The sequence below is a fragment of the Astyanax mexicanus genome, chromosome 7 (genome assembly GCF_023375975.1).
Source record: "Astyanax mexicanus isolate ESR-SI-001 chromosome 7, AstMex3_surface, whole genome shotgun sequence".
Lineage (NCBI taxonomy): Eukaryota > Metazoa > Chordata > Actinopteri > Characiformes > Acestrorhamphidae > Astyanax > Astyanax mexicanus.
In genome coordinates, this window is record NC_064414.1 from 47,502,725 (window position 1) to 47,518,332 (window position 15,608).

At 34.4% G+C, this 15,608-nt stretch overlaps 1 protein-coding gene across 2 annotated transcripts; it reads right to left on the reverse strand.

The window, feature by feature from the left end:
• Positions 1-2,098: 2,098 nt before the first annotated feature.
• LOC103046693 (prostaglandin reductase 1) lies at positions 2,099-14,351 on the reverse strand. 2 transcript variants are annotated; one of them, XM_022684879.2, is made up of 10 exons: positions 14,259-14,351; positions 13,540-13,649; positions 12,822-12,867; positions 12,614-12,673; positions 10,950-11,117; positions 9,918-10,035; positions 8,341-8,496; positions 7,442-7,547; positions 5,423-5,541; positions 2,099-4,162 (listed from the first exon to the last, which is right to left on the reverse strand). In XM_022684879.2, exons 2-10 carry the CDS (start codon positions 13,643-13,645, stop codon positions 4,052-4,054), a joined length of 990 nt encoding a protein of 329 aa, XP_022540600.2. In that variant the 5' UTR covers positions 13,646-13,649; positions 14,259-14,351; the 3' UTR covers positions 2,099-4,051. The 2 variants fall into 2 exon arrangements, with proteins under 2 accessions (XP_022540600.2, XP_022540601.2); XM_022684880.2 differs by lacking the exon at positions 10,950-11,117.
• Positions 14,352-15,608: the final 1,257 nt, after the last annotated feature.

The window sequence follows — 15,608 nt, forward strand, 5'->3', positions numbered from 1 at the left end:
TATATAAGTTTAAAGCCTGGTTTTCATTTATTAATGATTCTATTTTCAGCTGTAGAACATCTATCCACAGTAATACACAGCTTTAAACAGACTTAATGCTTAAACTTTACTCTGAATGCCTAAAGGGGGAGGAGCCAGAGGAGGTAAAGATCTCCACCCTGCTACAGCTCTGGAAAAATAGATCACTTCAGTTTCTGAATCAGTTTCTATGCTTTTGCTATTTATAGGTTCATGTTTAAGTGAAATGACCATTAATGTTTTATTCTATAAACTACGAACAACATTTCTCACAAATTCCAAATACAAATATTATCATTTAGAGCATTTATTTGCTGGAAATGAGAAATGGCTAAAAAAAAAACCCAAAAAGATGCAGAGCGGTCAGACCTCAAATAATGCGAAGAAAACAAGTTCATATTCATACATTTTTTAGAGTTCACAAATCAATATTTGGTGGAATAACTCTGCTTTTTAATCACAGTTTTTATGCATCTTGGCATGTTCTCCTCCACCAGTTTTACACACTGCCTATTGATAACTTTATGCCACTCCTGGTGCAAAAATTCAAGCAGTTCAGGTTTTCAAATTGGTAAAATCAAAGAAACACATCATTTTTAAGTGGTCTCTTATTTTTTTTCCAAAGCTGTATATTGGGACACTAAGACCTTATTTTAAGATACTATTTTATTTTTTAAGTCATTATTTTGATACAATAAGTCATTATCTTGAGATACTATGTCATTGTTTTGAAATATTATCTTATTATTTTGCGATACTAAATCATTATTTTGAGATACTGTTTCACTGTTTTGAGAGACTCATTATATTTGAGATACTACGTAGTTATTTTATGATACTAAGTTGTTATTTAAAGATGTGTTATATAATAATGACTTGGTATTTTTAAAATAACCAATTAATATCCCAAAATAACAACTTAGTATCCCAAAATGATGACTTGGTAGCTCAAAAAAAACTTAATATCTCAAAATAACAAAGTAGTATTTCAAAATAATGAGATAAAATCTCAAAATAGTGACTTAGTATCTCATAATAATTACTTAATATCTCAAAATAATGACTAAATATTTCAAAATAATGACTTAGTATCCCAAAATGATGAGTTGGTATCTTAAAATAATAATATCTTAAAATATTGACTTATTAATTTATGTTATAATGAGAAAAATGGGAAAAATATGCTGGATTTTGTTTTATTTTATTTTATGTTTCTATAGTGGGCTTCCATTAAAAAACAACTTTTAAATAACATTTATTTAACATTGCCTAACATACAATGGCTATAGTGTAGAAATTCTGACATTGAATCAATGTTTTTATAAAGGTTATGAATGGTTGAGGCTCTGAATCTACACTCACAATGGCCCATACTTATCAAAGGTCTTGAAGTAAAAATGCTGATTCAGGATCAGTTAATGTTTACTGAATTCTATTAGACAGTTCAAGAGAAGTGATCTTAGATCAATACTTTTACTCTGAAATGCTGGATAAATGAGGCCCAATGCTTTTAAGCAAAAGGCGTTTCCCTAAAATAATTATAAGAACTATAATTATTATAATTATTTAAATGTTCCTTTCTACACTGCAAACACCACAGTACAGGCTAAAAGAATGAAATGCTAATAATATATACATATTTAATATAAGGACAGTTTAATACAAAAATACATATATAATGCTGAATCAATGTTGAATCAACATAAAATCAATGTGCACAAATTTAAAAAAATCAATCTGCCATCAAAGATCAACTTTGTTTCAATGCAATAGGTATGGATAAATGAATGTTGTACTCACTGTCCTTTTGCTATCTGGGCGTCTATTCTGGGTGTCTGCAGTTTATAAGCTGTGCTGCTATAAACTCATAAAACTTTTAAAAAGGGCAGTGTTGGATAAGATATACAAAGCATGTACTTGAATTGAAGTAGTGATATCCAAGATAAAATATTACTCTATGTAAAGCTGATTTTTTTGTTACTTGAGTAAATATACCTATAATAAAGGTTACCATGGTTTATCATGTCCTTAATATCCTATTATTATTTTTATGATGGTAAAAAAAAAAATAGGGTCACTCTTGGTTCACCAGTCTTTTATTATAATACCATTAATTAGTTACATAGTGATGTCTGAACAAATTATAATATGGATCGAACACTGAATGCAAACAATTTCCACTGGATTTTGATGGTGATGATAAATCTAATTATCATTATAGGCAAAGATCATATTCATTTCATATTCACAAAAGCAATTCTTTCTTCTTTTGACCTCTTTAAGAATGATATTACACTGTATGTTTTTATAATTCTTTAAAGAAAATTGTGAACAAGAACAAAAATAAATGAATCATTAGTTAAATATATTTTTTATAAGTTTATTTATACACATTTTACTGCGGTTCTGGACTGGTTCCAAACCTCCCATCACACCAGTCTGAGATCCAGTGGTCTAAAGACTGTTACTAAATGAATCAGGGATGATAAAACAGGTGGTGGTGTGTTGAGAGGTCCAGTTCCCGCTTTTCATCTCTCATTTGAACCTCCACCGGCTCACATCCAATGAGCCGGGTTGCCAAGGACACCACGCCTAAATGAGATTCTAGCACAAGGTGTGAAGCAGAATCCACGCAGAACGATCAAAAGTAGATGATAAAGTACACTTACGCTCACTGAGATCCCATTAATGTTTTGTGTGTGCAAGAGGCTGTAGTGCACAACTGCCCACGCGTACACTTACAATACACACACACACACACACACACACACACACAGGTAGGGTCTTAATTATTTTGTTCTAAATCACAGAGGATTCATTTCAAATGCATAAAAATAAAAAAAAGATAAACCAGAACAGAATACTTAAACTTATGGTAATTAGGGAGAATGGGATACCAAACCACACATTATAAGGCCTGGAGCAAAAGACCTGGCAGAGTGGTTACAGTTATTATTAAACTGTATAAAAATACCTAAATACATTTATTTACCGTTATAACATTTTCAGACAGTTATAAAAATCCCACAAATCAAAACTCTTCCAAAGTCATATTAGTCACAGTGATGTCATGAGGATCATTGTAATGATAACCATTATGACAGTACTACATTGTGCTGTCATAGTGAATTTTATGTCAAACTAGCCATTGTGATGGCACTCTATTGGGATGTCATAATGACTTTTTTGATATCATAACAGCCATTTAGTTGGCACCCCATTGTGATGTCACAATGACTTTTTTTGATGTCATATCAGCCATTGTGATGGCACCCCATTGTGATGTCATAATGACAATTGCATTATCACTCCACAATGATATTACAATAGTCATTGTCATGGTACACCTTTGTGATATCATGATGGACATTGTGATGACATAATGGCCTTTGTGATGCCATAATGGCTGTTATGATGGTACCCCATTTTGGGATGTCATAATGGCCATTGGGATGTCATGATGATCATTGTAATGGTAACCCACTGTGATGTCATAATGGCTATTGTGACAATACTACATTGCAATGTCAAAATGTCCATTGTGATGGCAACCCATTATGATGTCATATTGGCTTTTTAATGTCATATTAGCCATTGTGATGGCACCCTATTGTGATGTCATAATGACTTTTTTGATGTCATATTAGCCATTGTGATGGCACCCTATTGTAATGTCATAATGCCCATTGTTATAGCACTCCACTATGATCTCACAATGGCCATTCTGATGGTTCACCTTTGTGATATCATAATGGTCATTGTGATGTCATAATGGCTGTTTTGACGGTACCCCATTTTGGGATGTCATAATGGTCATTGGGATGTCATCATGACCACTGTGTTGGCATCCCATTGTGATGTTGCATCATTGTGATGTCATATGGCTATTGTCCATTCTAAAACAGTCTCAGAACAGTGGATTCAGAGAGTTAAAGCATGCTTAGGAAAACTGAATATTAAAATTGACTAAAATGTTCAGATACAATATAAAGACTGCAACTATGTGAGAATCTGAAATGGGAGAAACTATTGGTCAGATCTTCACAACAGCTTTGCCGACGTTTTCTCCACTCAGCATAGATATGAAGGAAGCAGGCATGTTCTCAAAGCCTTCAGTGATGTGCTCTCTGCATTTTATCCTTCCCTATAAAAATACAGAGAAAGCACAGGAGATCAAACACAAGGAAGTTAGAAAAGATAAATGCAGTTAATCTATTTTGGGCAGTGTTGTGCTTCAGATCAGCTCTGGAATATCTGTGGAAGAAGTGAGAAATCTAAAATATACCAAAAATAAATTTAAAATAAAATACAAATGAATTAAATATAGAAAATAAACATGATAAAGCTAAAGAAAGAGTGTCAACATATAAATAAGATATGAATATAAACAAACAATATGAAAAGAATATAGTAGTCTATCTATCTATCTATCTATCTATCTATCTATCTATCTATCTATCTATCTATCTATCTATCTATCTATCTATCTATCTATCTATCTATCTATCTATCTATCTATCTATCTAGAAATGAACAATCATGGGTTAGTGAAATGAATGAAATATAGAATATAAAAATGATAAAGCTAAAGCAGGGATGCCCAATAACATTATGCATCATAATAAGATACGAATATATACGTACAAACAATATAAAAAGAATATAGTAGTCTATGCAATGTAGAAATGAGCACCTGTGATTATAAAAAAAAGAAATGTGTAAATGTGCAAAAGTGCATGTGAAACATATTGTGCAACTGAACAGCTGATAATAAAATAATTATAGTAATTATTGTTTTTAATATTCAGTGACAAATCCAGTGTGTTTGCTTAAGGGCAGTCCTATGCCCTAGGTAGCCCTAAGACTTTGGACAATTTTACTATTTTATAAATAATGAATATAATTAATAATATTAAAATAAAAATTCCAATTTCTGTAGTAATTTCTCAGCACTGCTAAAGTGCACTAACCCATGATTACAGCACAGTAAAGTGAGACAGAGGGGAGTTTAGATGCAGTACACTAACAACAATATCTGACATTTATATACTGCATGCGACATACAACAGAAATGAACTGGACTGTCTTTATAATAAGAAAGGGTACACACATATGCCTGAATAATTTCCATATTTAAAGCTGTATACTCTTCCCTTTGATTCCCTGTTACATTTATCCTGTTCAGCGGCGTTTCATTAGGCCCTATTCAATAACATGTTAATCACTTTCTTTGAACAGTGATGCAAAATTCATGAGAATGGTGATGAGATGGGTTATAATGGGATCTATAACTATAATTAGGCAGAGCTCTTTGAAGTCTCTCTGTATTGTGCCATACCCAGATGCTCTCTCTCTCTCTCTTTCTCTCTCTCTCTCTCTCTCTCTCTCTCGCTCTCTCTCTCACCTCCTTCACCCAGGCCAGTAGTCTCTGAAGGCTGTCGTGATGCTTGTGTTTCCAGCGTTCGACCAGAAAGCCCTCCATGCGGAGCTGCTTAAGGATCATATGAGAGTGGATAGATGGACCTGAAACAAAACAGCAGTAAAAAAAAAATGGAGAAACTGAATTCAGGTGTACGATTGGGTGTTAAAGTATTGATGTAAATAAAAAAATATGAGTTCTAAACTCATTACATTCTCGAATATGGATAACTAAGATAGACATACTCCCTTTGGTTAATTTTCATTCTTCCTTTTCAATGATCCCCCTTGTACCTCCAAAAGGGTATTGGGAAAAGCTTTACTCATCACTGTATACATTTATATGGAAAACCAAAAGGCCTGGCTTAACCCTTGTGTGGTGTTCATATTTTTGTTACTCGTTTACTTTGTTACTTTATTACTTTGTTACTTTTATTACGTTATTTAATTAAGCAAAATTAAGCAATTTTACATTAAAATGCTTTACACATGCTTGCTTCACCTAAATTGCAAGCAATATAAACAGCTTACATGGTTAATATTTGCCCTTTACCTTTCTTATGTTACATTTCTTTCAAAAAGTGCTACTCTTTTTTTTTCTTTTTTATTCGTTTTTTAATAAAATGTAAAAGAAAATGAATTTAACTCAAGATATGAGTAGAAAATTTGTTTAGTTTCAAATTTACAAATGAAGCAAAGTTTATTAGCCCTTGGCCAAACATACTGTATGTAATATAAATGGTTAGGTGGTGGGGGTGTACAGTGTGTGTTTATCGAAAATGTGTTTTGATATATGTTTTTCACTAAAAATGAGCCAATGCCAATGAGTTTGAGTTAGAAATAATATTTGTGTTAGTATAATTTGATGTAAAATGAAAACGGGTCCCACAGACCCACAAGGGTTAAGAGACAAGGCACAGGGTGGGCTGGCCCTGCCAAACTTAAAATGTACCTCTGGTCCTTTGTGCTACAGCCTCTTTCTGTCTGGTTCAACCCTAATTCATCTGTTTTTTGTCCAGTTTTTGACATAATGTAAATCTGGCAGTTGTTCTTCATACTCTGTGAAAATCTCATAATGAATTGGCCAATAGAAATGCTCCAAAATGACCTGAAATTGAATCTGCATTCACTGACTTTTATTGAAAGCTAAGAAGGTTTTTTTTACTTCTCCTGTAAGTTTCTGTTTTAGAGATATTAATTTTTTTGCATGACGGGGCATCTCACGATATGGTATTAATCACGATACTTAATAAATCATGATAATTATAATTTATATAATGATGCTGTGATAATCGATATAACACAAGACAATTTTTTATGACACCTGTGTTACTGAAGAGGATAAAATACTCCTAAATAAGAAAATACCAGGAATAATAGATTTAAGAATTTGACATCAAATAAGAAGCAACATTAAAAAAGGGCATAGCTTGGTTTGTACGTGATACACATATACTGGCTGCAACTCTTCCAAGTTTGGCTATTAATATTCAAATATTGTTAAAAATAATTAAAATATTATATAAGACCAATTGGTCCTTTTGGCAGTGTGGGTAGTGTGCCAATTCCTGCTGAAAAAATGAAATCCAATGAATTAAAATAGAATCAGAATATTATATAAGAGCAATTGGTACTTTTAGCAGTGTGGGCAGTGTGCCAAGTTCTGTTGGAAAATGAAATCCTCTTCTAAATAAAAGTTGTCAGTAGCAGAGGGAAGCATGAAGTGCTGATAGATTTCCGGGAAAACAAAACTGCACTGACTTTGGACTTGATAATAAAACTTGTACCGGTAATCTGATTGATTGGCATGAGCAAAAAGACCAAATCTACTATCATCGGAGATTACTTATGAGCACTTTGAAGGATTCAATGAAAATTTCAGGATTAAAAAGAGGGGGTTCTCTCAAAAATGTATCAAGCACATTAGCCACACTAGAAGTTTAACAAGGTCATTGTTCTTTCATGTTGTCTATATAGAAGCTATGTGCTAGGCTGTTGTGTGTACCTCTGTGTGGAGCTGTGTTGTTGTACGTGGAGATGCTTCCACTGAGAGCTATCCTGCCGAAAGGCTTCATCTGAGCCAGAGCTGTGCTGGTGAAGTCTCCCCCAACCTGCAAACAACGCAGTTTCAGTCACACTGACTCTGACACTTCAACTTCTTACATAATGCTCTCACAGGAAGTCCCTCATAATGATGATACAACTGCAAATTAGGCATTTCCTCTAAGCTGTCTGTCCAAATGTGTCTGGACACTCCTGCTAGTGAATGCATTAAACTATTTACAACAACAAGTTGCACCCATTGCTGACACCAATGTATAAATGCACACTTACAGCTTGTCTAGTCTTGTCTTGTCTCTTTAGAGAAATATTGCCAATAGAATAGGACACTCTGGAGCAGTTAAACAAGAACCGATTGGCACCAATCGATTGGTGTCCCAATACTTTTGTCCACTTTTGTCTGTCCAAGTTCAATTGTTATCAATATTGTCACTTGTTATAATAATATAACAAAACAGCATGCTGTACTTTGATGTGTATTAGCATAAAGATCCAAAAGCTTTCCCTGAGAAGGCCTGGTATTTACAGTACTTCCAGTTTCCATCCAAACTCTACTTTATCTAATCTGTCATTTATTAAACCTGTGTTATAGATATTTCTTATGTATTTTGTATTTATACTGATTTCTTCATATTACATATGTAAACCAAAAAAGAAATTTGAATTCTACTGTTATATAGAGTTTTTACAGTTTTTAACCACTTTCTGCTCCCATAAAAAGCTTTAAAAGCATTTTATGGCTGCCTTATGCACTGTACAGCACATAACCAAAATAAAGCCTCTCTTCAACATTGGTGGTTTAGTGTTACATGGTAACTGGGCACCCTCTGAGCTTCCTCTCACATTGTCAAAGTAGCAGTCATATCCTTGCGGCGCTGCCTCCCTCAGAGCGTCCTCCAGTGAACTGATAGTCTTGTAGTTGAAGGCCTGGTCGAAGCCCAGTTCTTTGAGGTACGAGACTTTATCATCACTTCCTGCACAGCCCACCGCTCTGCAGCCCTGTAGCAGCAGGAGAGAGGTACATTATAAACTTGAGTGGAAAAAAAAAAACACTTTTAGATTAATAAAGAACAATGTGTGTTTTTAAATATGCAGTAATCAGAGGTGGAAAGTAACTAATTACATTTACTCACATTACTGTAATTGACTAGATTTTATGAGTAATTTGTCATTTTTAAAGTAGTTTAAAACAGGTAATTTTACTTTACATTTTGACACAAGTAATTTACTTCGCTACATTGGAAAATTCCCCATTACTGAGTAAAAAATTTATTGCTGGGGAAAAAAAACAAATCGTCTGAAATAATTTTTTTTTTAGTTTTGTTCTCCATGGCAGTGCAGCTGAACTCCCAGCAGTGTTTATTACGGTTAGCGGGAGAGACGCTGTGTGAATCAGCTGTGTAGCCTGGTCCAAATTGTTTAATTTAATAATTATTTAATTAAATTTAATTAATTACATTTATTACATCAAATAATTAAAAGTAACTATGTAACTTTTACTCAAAGTACATTTTAAATTAAGTACTTTTTTACTTTTACTTGAGTAGATTTTTAGATGGTTAATTTTACTTTTACTTGAGTAGAATTTTAGCAAAGTAAAGGTACTTTTACTTAATTACAAATTTTCAGTACTTTTTCCACCTCTGGCAGTAAGTAATAAACATAAGCGTCAAAGCTCAGCATAATTGGATAACCATGAAGCATATTTACAACTGGCAATTATTTAAATGTGGTTATCATGTACACTATTACACTGTTATGCTTAAGTGCAATGCAATAGAAGGGAGAATGGAAAAAGCTACTTACATCTAAAAAAAAAAAAAATGTTGTAGATAAATAATAAAAAAAAGGGAAGATAATGTTACATGTGCAGTGTTGACAATTTTAGAAAAATTTAGTTCAAAACAAACTAGTGTTAAAAATAACACAAATTGCTAAAAGGCCCCTTGTGCTTGCTGATTGACATCACCTTAGGAGTGATGAGGGGAAAGAGCGCCATCTACCCACCCAGAGAGGGAGCAAGGCCGATTGTGCTCTCTCAGGGCTCTGGCAACTGATAGCAAGCTGCATGACCAGGATTCGAACAAGCAATCTACCGATCATATTGGCAGCGCTTTAGACCGCATGACCACTCAGCGCTTATCATCATTACATCATAACATTCACAAATATAACGTTTCATTTCATTATAACAGCTCATTCTCAGTGTGTTCATTAGGATTAGCATATAATATATACTGTACCTTATAGTATTAATGAGTAGAACTCAACTGGGACACAGCCCATGTGTGTAATGGAGATGTATGAATAAATGCAAACTATAAAAAGGTTCTTCAGGTTTCAGCCATAATAAAACTGCTTTTGAGCATGAAGAAGAAATAAAGATAAGCTCTTTTCTGGAGCTTGCTGGGAAACCGAACCTTGATCTTAGCAATCTGGCCAACCATAGTTCCCACAGCTCCAGCTGCAGCGTTCACCAGCAGTGTCTCCTCAGCCTTTATCTCACAGATCTCCTCCAGACCATACAGAGCTGCCAGTCTGCACACAGAAGCCTTCATTAACATCATTATAGTTTTAAGTTATAACACACATTCACACAAATGAATTTAGTAAGAGTTCTGTAATGTCGTCCATTGGAGTTTAGGAATTTATCTACACTGATGGGTGTGGTGGTCTGGAAGTGAGATGTGTTCAGGTAAATTTCTGGCATGCTTTTATTCTGGTGGCGGGAAATACAGGTGCGACACTGACTGGTTAAAACCATGGCAACAGTCAACATATCTTAGCCGTGCAGGAGTGCCATGCGCACTGCATGCCCTCAATGCGTACACCCCTGCTTGTTAAACACACACAGGCATGCTGCACCATGCAAACAAGAATACTAGCTCAACATTATATAAAATAAGAATAAAATACCATTGCTGTTCCCTTTTGGCGTACCTTCACAGCATGAACACGTAGGTCAGTATCCTCTGCTGAGACGCACAAAAGTGCCACACTGTTAATATCCCAATGTGCTAAAGTCAGAGCTCACCTGCCTCTTAAAGCCAATGATGACTGGCACACTGATTGGTTTATTTCACGTCATGCCTAAAACACACCCATGATTAATTAAGAGACTTAGTACATTCCTTGTGTGTGTTTTGAGCCGTGTCAAGCATATTTTCTAAATCAAGCTGCGTGATCTGCAAGACATTTTCAAAAATTCCTGCACTAAATTGCGAATCTTTCTTGGCCTGTCTGGTTATCAGCTTGTATATCGCCAATCCAACATATATATATATATATCCTTGGTATTAAAACCTACAGATGTTCTTATATGGCAGCATCCCATTCTATTTCTGATGCTTTTCTATGGAGATTAAGCTGTATGACTGTTGCTGAATTGATTAGAACAGATATTTGAATGATTTTGGCCTATAGTATATGATTAATGATCATCGTGGACATACCCTGTCATGCCAATGGCCCCAAGAGCCAGAGACAGTGGAAGTTCCTCTGGCCAGTTAGACGGTATGGGCGTGAGGTCAGAACCATCAGAAAGGAAGTGTGTCCTCCAGCCACAGTGTACAATCACATGACTGCCCTCCAGATAACTTGGATTTCTGCTCTGGACCACCCTGAAAATTTCTTTGTTAGTCTTATAGTATTAGGTTCTTTCCTGATATGCACATTTTTCCTTTGAAAATAAGGAGTCAATTTTATTCATACAGTATAATACAGGGCTAGAAGTAGTGTCCACAGAAATGTGGATGTAAATACTGCATAATCATTGTACATATGGGACATGTGTAGTTTTCCACTGTATTCTGTGCAACATGAAGGCCATCCTGTGGTCGTGTGCTGGTACTACATTATAGTGTGCTATGGGAAAGAGATTAATGCTACACACACTGAGGCTATAGTGATGATTATTGTGTAAAAAAAAAAACTTTTTTTTATTGTCAGTAAATTAGAGCTTTTATTAATATTATTATTATTAATGTTATTTTTTAGATATGCTAGTAGTTTCCATTAATCAGTAATAAGAAGAAAATATGTCCTAAAGGGTTAGCTTCCACATAAGAAAGTCTGGTTAACGTTGTAGACTGAACCTGGATTTGCATTTGGTTTAGTCCCACCATTCTGCATCTTTAGTTTTCAACAGTTCTGGCAACAATTTAGTTTTTAATAAGGACGAATATAAATACTATTATATAGATGTGGACTTGAGACACAGTGGACCAACACCAGCAGATGTCATGTCTCTCCAAACCATCACTGATCATCAGTAAATTTTACATTTCATTTGTAAATCAAGGGATCAGAGTCTGGAGGAAGAGTGGAGAGACACACAGTCCAAACTGCTTGAGGTCTAGTGAGAAGTTTCCACAATCAGTGATGGTTTGGAGAGACATGTCATCTGCTGGTGTTGATCCACTGTGTTTTATTATCAAGTCTAAAGTCAGTGCAGTTTTGTTTTCCCACAAAATCTTACAGCACTTCATGCTGAACCTCTGCTACTGACAACTTTTATGAAGATACAGATTTCCTTTTCCAGCAGGACTTGGCACACTGTCCACACTCCAGAAAGTTCCAATTGGCTATATATAATATTTTCATTTTTTGAGATACTCATTTTTGGGTTTTCATTGGCTGTAAGCCGTAATCATCAACAATAAAAGAAATAAACGCTTTAAATTAGATCACTCTGTGTTTAATACATCTATATAATATGAGTTTCAAATGATTAACTGAATTACTGAAATAAAGTAACTTTTCAATGATATTCTTTTTTTTTAGATTCATTAGTACTGCAAATTGCCTTTAATAAAATCCCATTACATTAACTTCCATTGAAAGTCAATAAGGACTTTTCTTTCTCCTGTAAAGTTGGTGTTTTGCAAATATGTTGAATAAGCAACAGTATGTGCAATATATACAATATTTAATATACTAGGCTAATCACTGCAGATGACACAGGACACTTGATTTCTTCTGGAAGCACATTAGCAGGAAACCTTATTGGCTGATATTTTCAGTAGAGGTCTAAATAAACTTACAAATGAAGGACAATGGATGTATGTGTGTGTGTGTGTGTGTGTGTGTGTGTTACACACTGCAGCACAAACCCTACCTGGATACCTGAGCTCCCATCATTGTGTCTCCTTCCTTTAAGTGCATTCGACTGTAAGGCCTGTAAGTAAATAAATACTTTGTTTCCAGTGAAACTATAACAGTACTCTGTACAGATTCTATTAAAAGAATAAATTCTTAAATGAATGCTTATACACATAAAATATTACAAATTAAAATATAATATATACACAATGTGCTGCACTGACCTCATGTACGGATCCACACTGAGGAAAACTGCTTCCAGCAGTACTTCTAAAATGAGAAAAACATAAACATATACATATTTGTTTGTATATATACAGCTCTGGAAAAAATTAAGAGACCACTTCAGTTTCTGAATCAGTTTCTCTGATTTTGATATTTATAGGTATATGTTTGAGTAAAATAAACCTTGTTATTTTATTCTATGAACTACAGACAACATTTCTCCCAAATTCAAAAAATATTGTCATTTGGAGCATTTATTTAAAGATGCAGAGCTTTCAGACCTCGAATGGTGCAAAGAAAACAAGTTCATATTCATGAAGTTTTAAGAGTTCAGAAATCTATAGTTGGTGCAATAACCCTGGTTTTTAATCACAGTTTTCATGCATCTTGGCATGTTCTCCTCCACCAGTCTTACACACTGCTTTTGGATACCTTTATGCCTCTCCTGGTGCAAAAATTCAAGCAGTTCAGCTTGGTTTGATGGCTTGTCATCATTCATATTCCAGAGGTTTGCAATTTCTTTCAGAGCTGTATGTATTTTGATCCTTGTTTTGCATCTTACTTAGTACTTATATCTTACCATAATTGTTAGTACTTGTAGTCTGGTGGAAAGTGCAGGGTAAGAATTTCATTGTACATTCCAACTACCAGTTTCTCTGTTCATTTGAACCTTGAAACCTTAAAACATGTGTAATTAATTGATATGAAACTACAAACCTCCATCCTTGGGATCTGGAAGCTCCTCTTGTTTTAGCTCAAAGTTACTCTCCTTGGGTAAACCCTCAAAGTGCTGCTGAAGTGTCCAGAGCTTAGCAAGAACCATTTTACTGGATTATATTTAACAAAGAGACAAAAAGAGAAACTTATTTACCCATAAATTATTGACAACCAGTTAAACAGATAAAACATTAGGAATGAAGTATATTACATATTTAATAATATCAGAAAAAAAACAGGCAAATAGCTTGATCATACTCTTTACACTTCCTCAAAAGCAATTTTTTTACAATGCCTCATAAAACATAAAATCAATTATACAACAATTACCACAATATTCTCTGATTAATCTCATTTTTTCTTCTTCTCAAGAATTTAAAGCATTTTAGTAATGCATAAATAAATCTAAATAAAATCTAAATAAAAGATTGAATATAAGAGTAAAATACAACAAAAATAAAACATTTTGTGACTAATCCTGATAATTGAAACCTTTTTCTGCATTTTTTTTTTTCAAGAATAAGAGTGTATTGTGGTATAATGTGCCTGGTATAACAAAACTGTGGTATAATGCGACATAATTATTGTTATTATGGATTAACATTGCAGTTTAGTCAACCACTGTAAACTCTATTCTAAAAAGCTAAACACTAAAAAAACAGTCTGCTAAAGGCTGAAATGAACTATTTTAATCAAATGCAGCATTTCATACAACTTACCTTTATTAAAAGTGCTCGATCCCTGTGTGCCACACCGAGTTCACCGAGTTTCAGATCTGCAGTCACAGTGTGAGTGTGTGTATATGTGTGTGTGTGTGTGTATGTATGTATGTATGTGAATGTCCTGATTTAGGGAACAGGTTTGAGCATGCTGTGGTATTCTCATACTGTCAAATTTCACACAGGGAGAAAGTGAGTTGTACAAGAAAGAATTTAAAGGAGATTTTTTGCTTTATTTTATTCCTGACGGCTGAAATTTTAACAGTTCCAAAAAAAAAAACATCAATACTTTGGTTGGGACAGAGTTTTATGATAGCCCGAACAGTCTTTAAATGCTTCCTATAGCTTCCAATGAGAGTCTGGCTTCTGGTTGAAGGTATTTTGGATAATTCTTCTTTACAAAACATCTTCAGTTCAGTCAGGTTTGATGGTTTCTGATCATGAACAGCCTTAACATCTTTAAATCACACCACAGATTTTTTATAATATTCAGGTCTGAGGACTGAGATGATCTGAGATGATCATTCCAGAATGTTGTACTTGTTCCTCTGCATGGATGCTTTAGTAGATTTAGAACAGTGGTTAGTGTTTTGGGTCGTTGTCTTGTTGAAGTATCCAGCCCCAGCGCTTAAACTTCAACTTTCTAACTGATTCTTGAACATTGTTCCCAAGAATCTGCTGATATTGACTGGAATCCATGCGACCCTCAACTTTAACAAGATTCCCAGTACCTGCACTAATCACACAGCCCCACAGCGTGATGAACCACCACCTATGCTGTGTTCTTTTTCCACCATGCATAAATAACCGCCCTCTAAATAACTCAATTTTAGTTTCATCAGTCCACAGAACCTTATTCCAAAATGAAGTTGACTTGTTTAAATGTGCTTTAGCTTTAGCATATCTCAAGCGACTCTGTTTGTGGCGTGTGCTCAGAAAAGGCTTCTTCCGCATTACTCATACAGCCTCCCCTTGTGCAAAGTGCGCTAAATACTGAATTGGCACAAGTCAAGACAGATCACCTACCATGTGTGTAAATTTAGGAGCTGGTAGGAAAAAAACAAACAATGTGGGATGCAATGTATTTTTTCTGCAACTTAAGCAGTGCACGGCTAATTTTTATTTATAAAAAAAAACAAAAAAAACAATGATACCGTTGTGCCTCTCATAATTTATTAATCATATATTTATAGCATTGAACTACAGGATATATTACAAAGATTTTTTATTTTGCATTGTCAACGCACTCATTTTAGTACATAAAAGACAAAATCAGTAATTAAACAAAATCAGATAAATACAAGCTTATAAATTCCTCTACCAACAACCAGCAGTTCCAAATGCACCACA

What these genes read in the sequence shown, in the direction of transcription:
- LOC103046693 (XM_022684879.2), bottom strand. Translation starts at nt 13,645, where the DNA reads ATGGTTCTTGCTAAGCTCTGGACACTTCAGCAGCACTTTGAGGGTTTA. An exon ending in AGTGTGGATCCGTACATGAG is followed by an intron (nt 12,674 to 12,821) that starts GTCAGTGCAGCA and finishes ATTTACTTACAG; the next exon opens with GCCTTACAGTCGAATGCACT. An exon ending in ATGGGAGCTCAGGTATCCAG is followed by an intron (nt 11,118 to 12,613) that starts GTAGGGTTTGTG and finishes AGAAATTTTCAG; the next exon opens with GGTGGTCCAGAGCAGAAATC.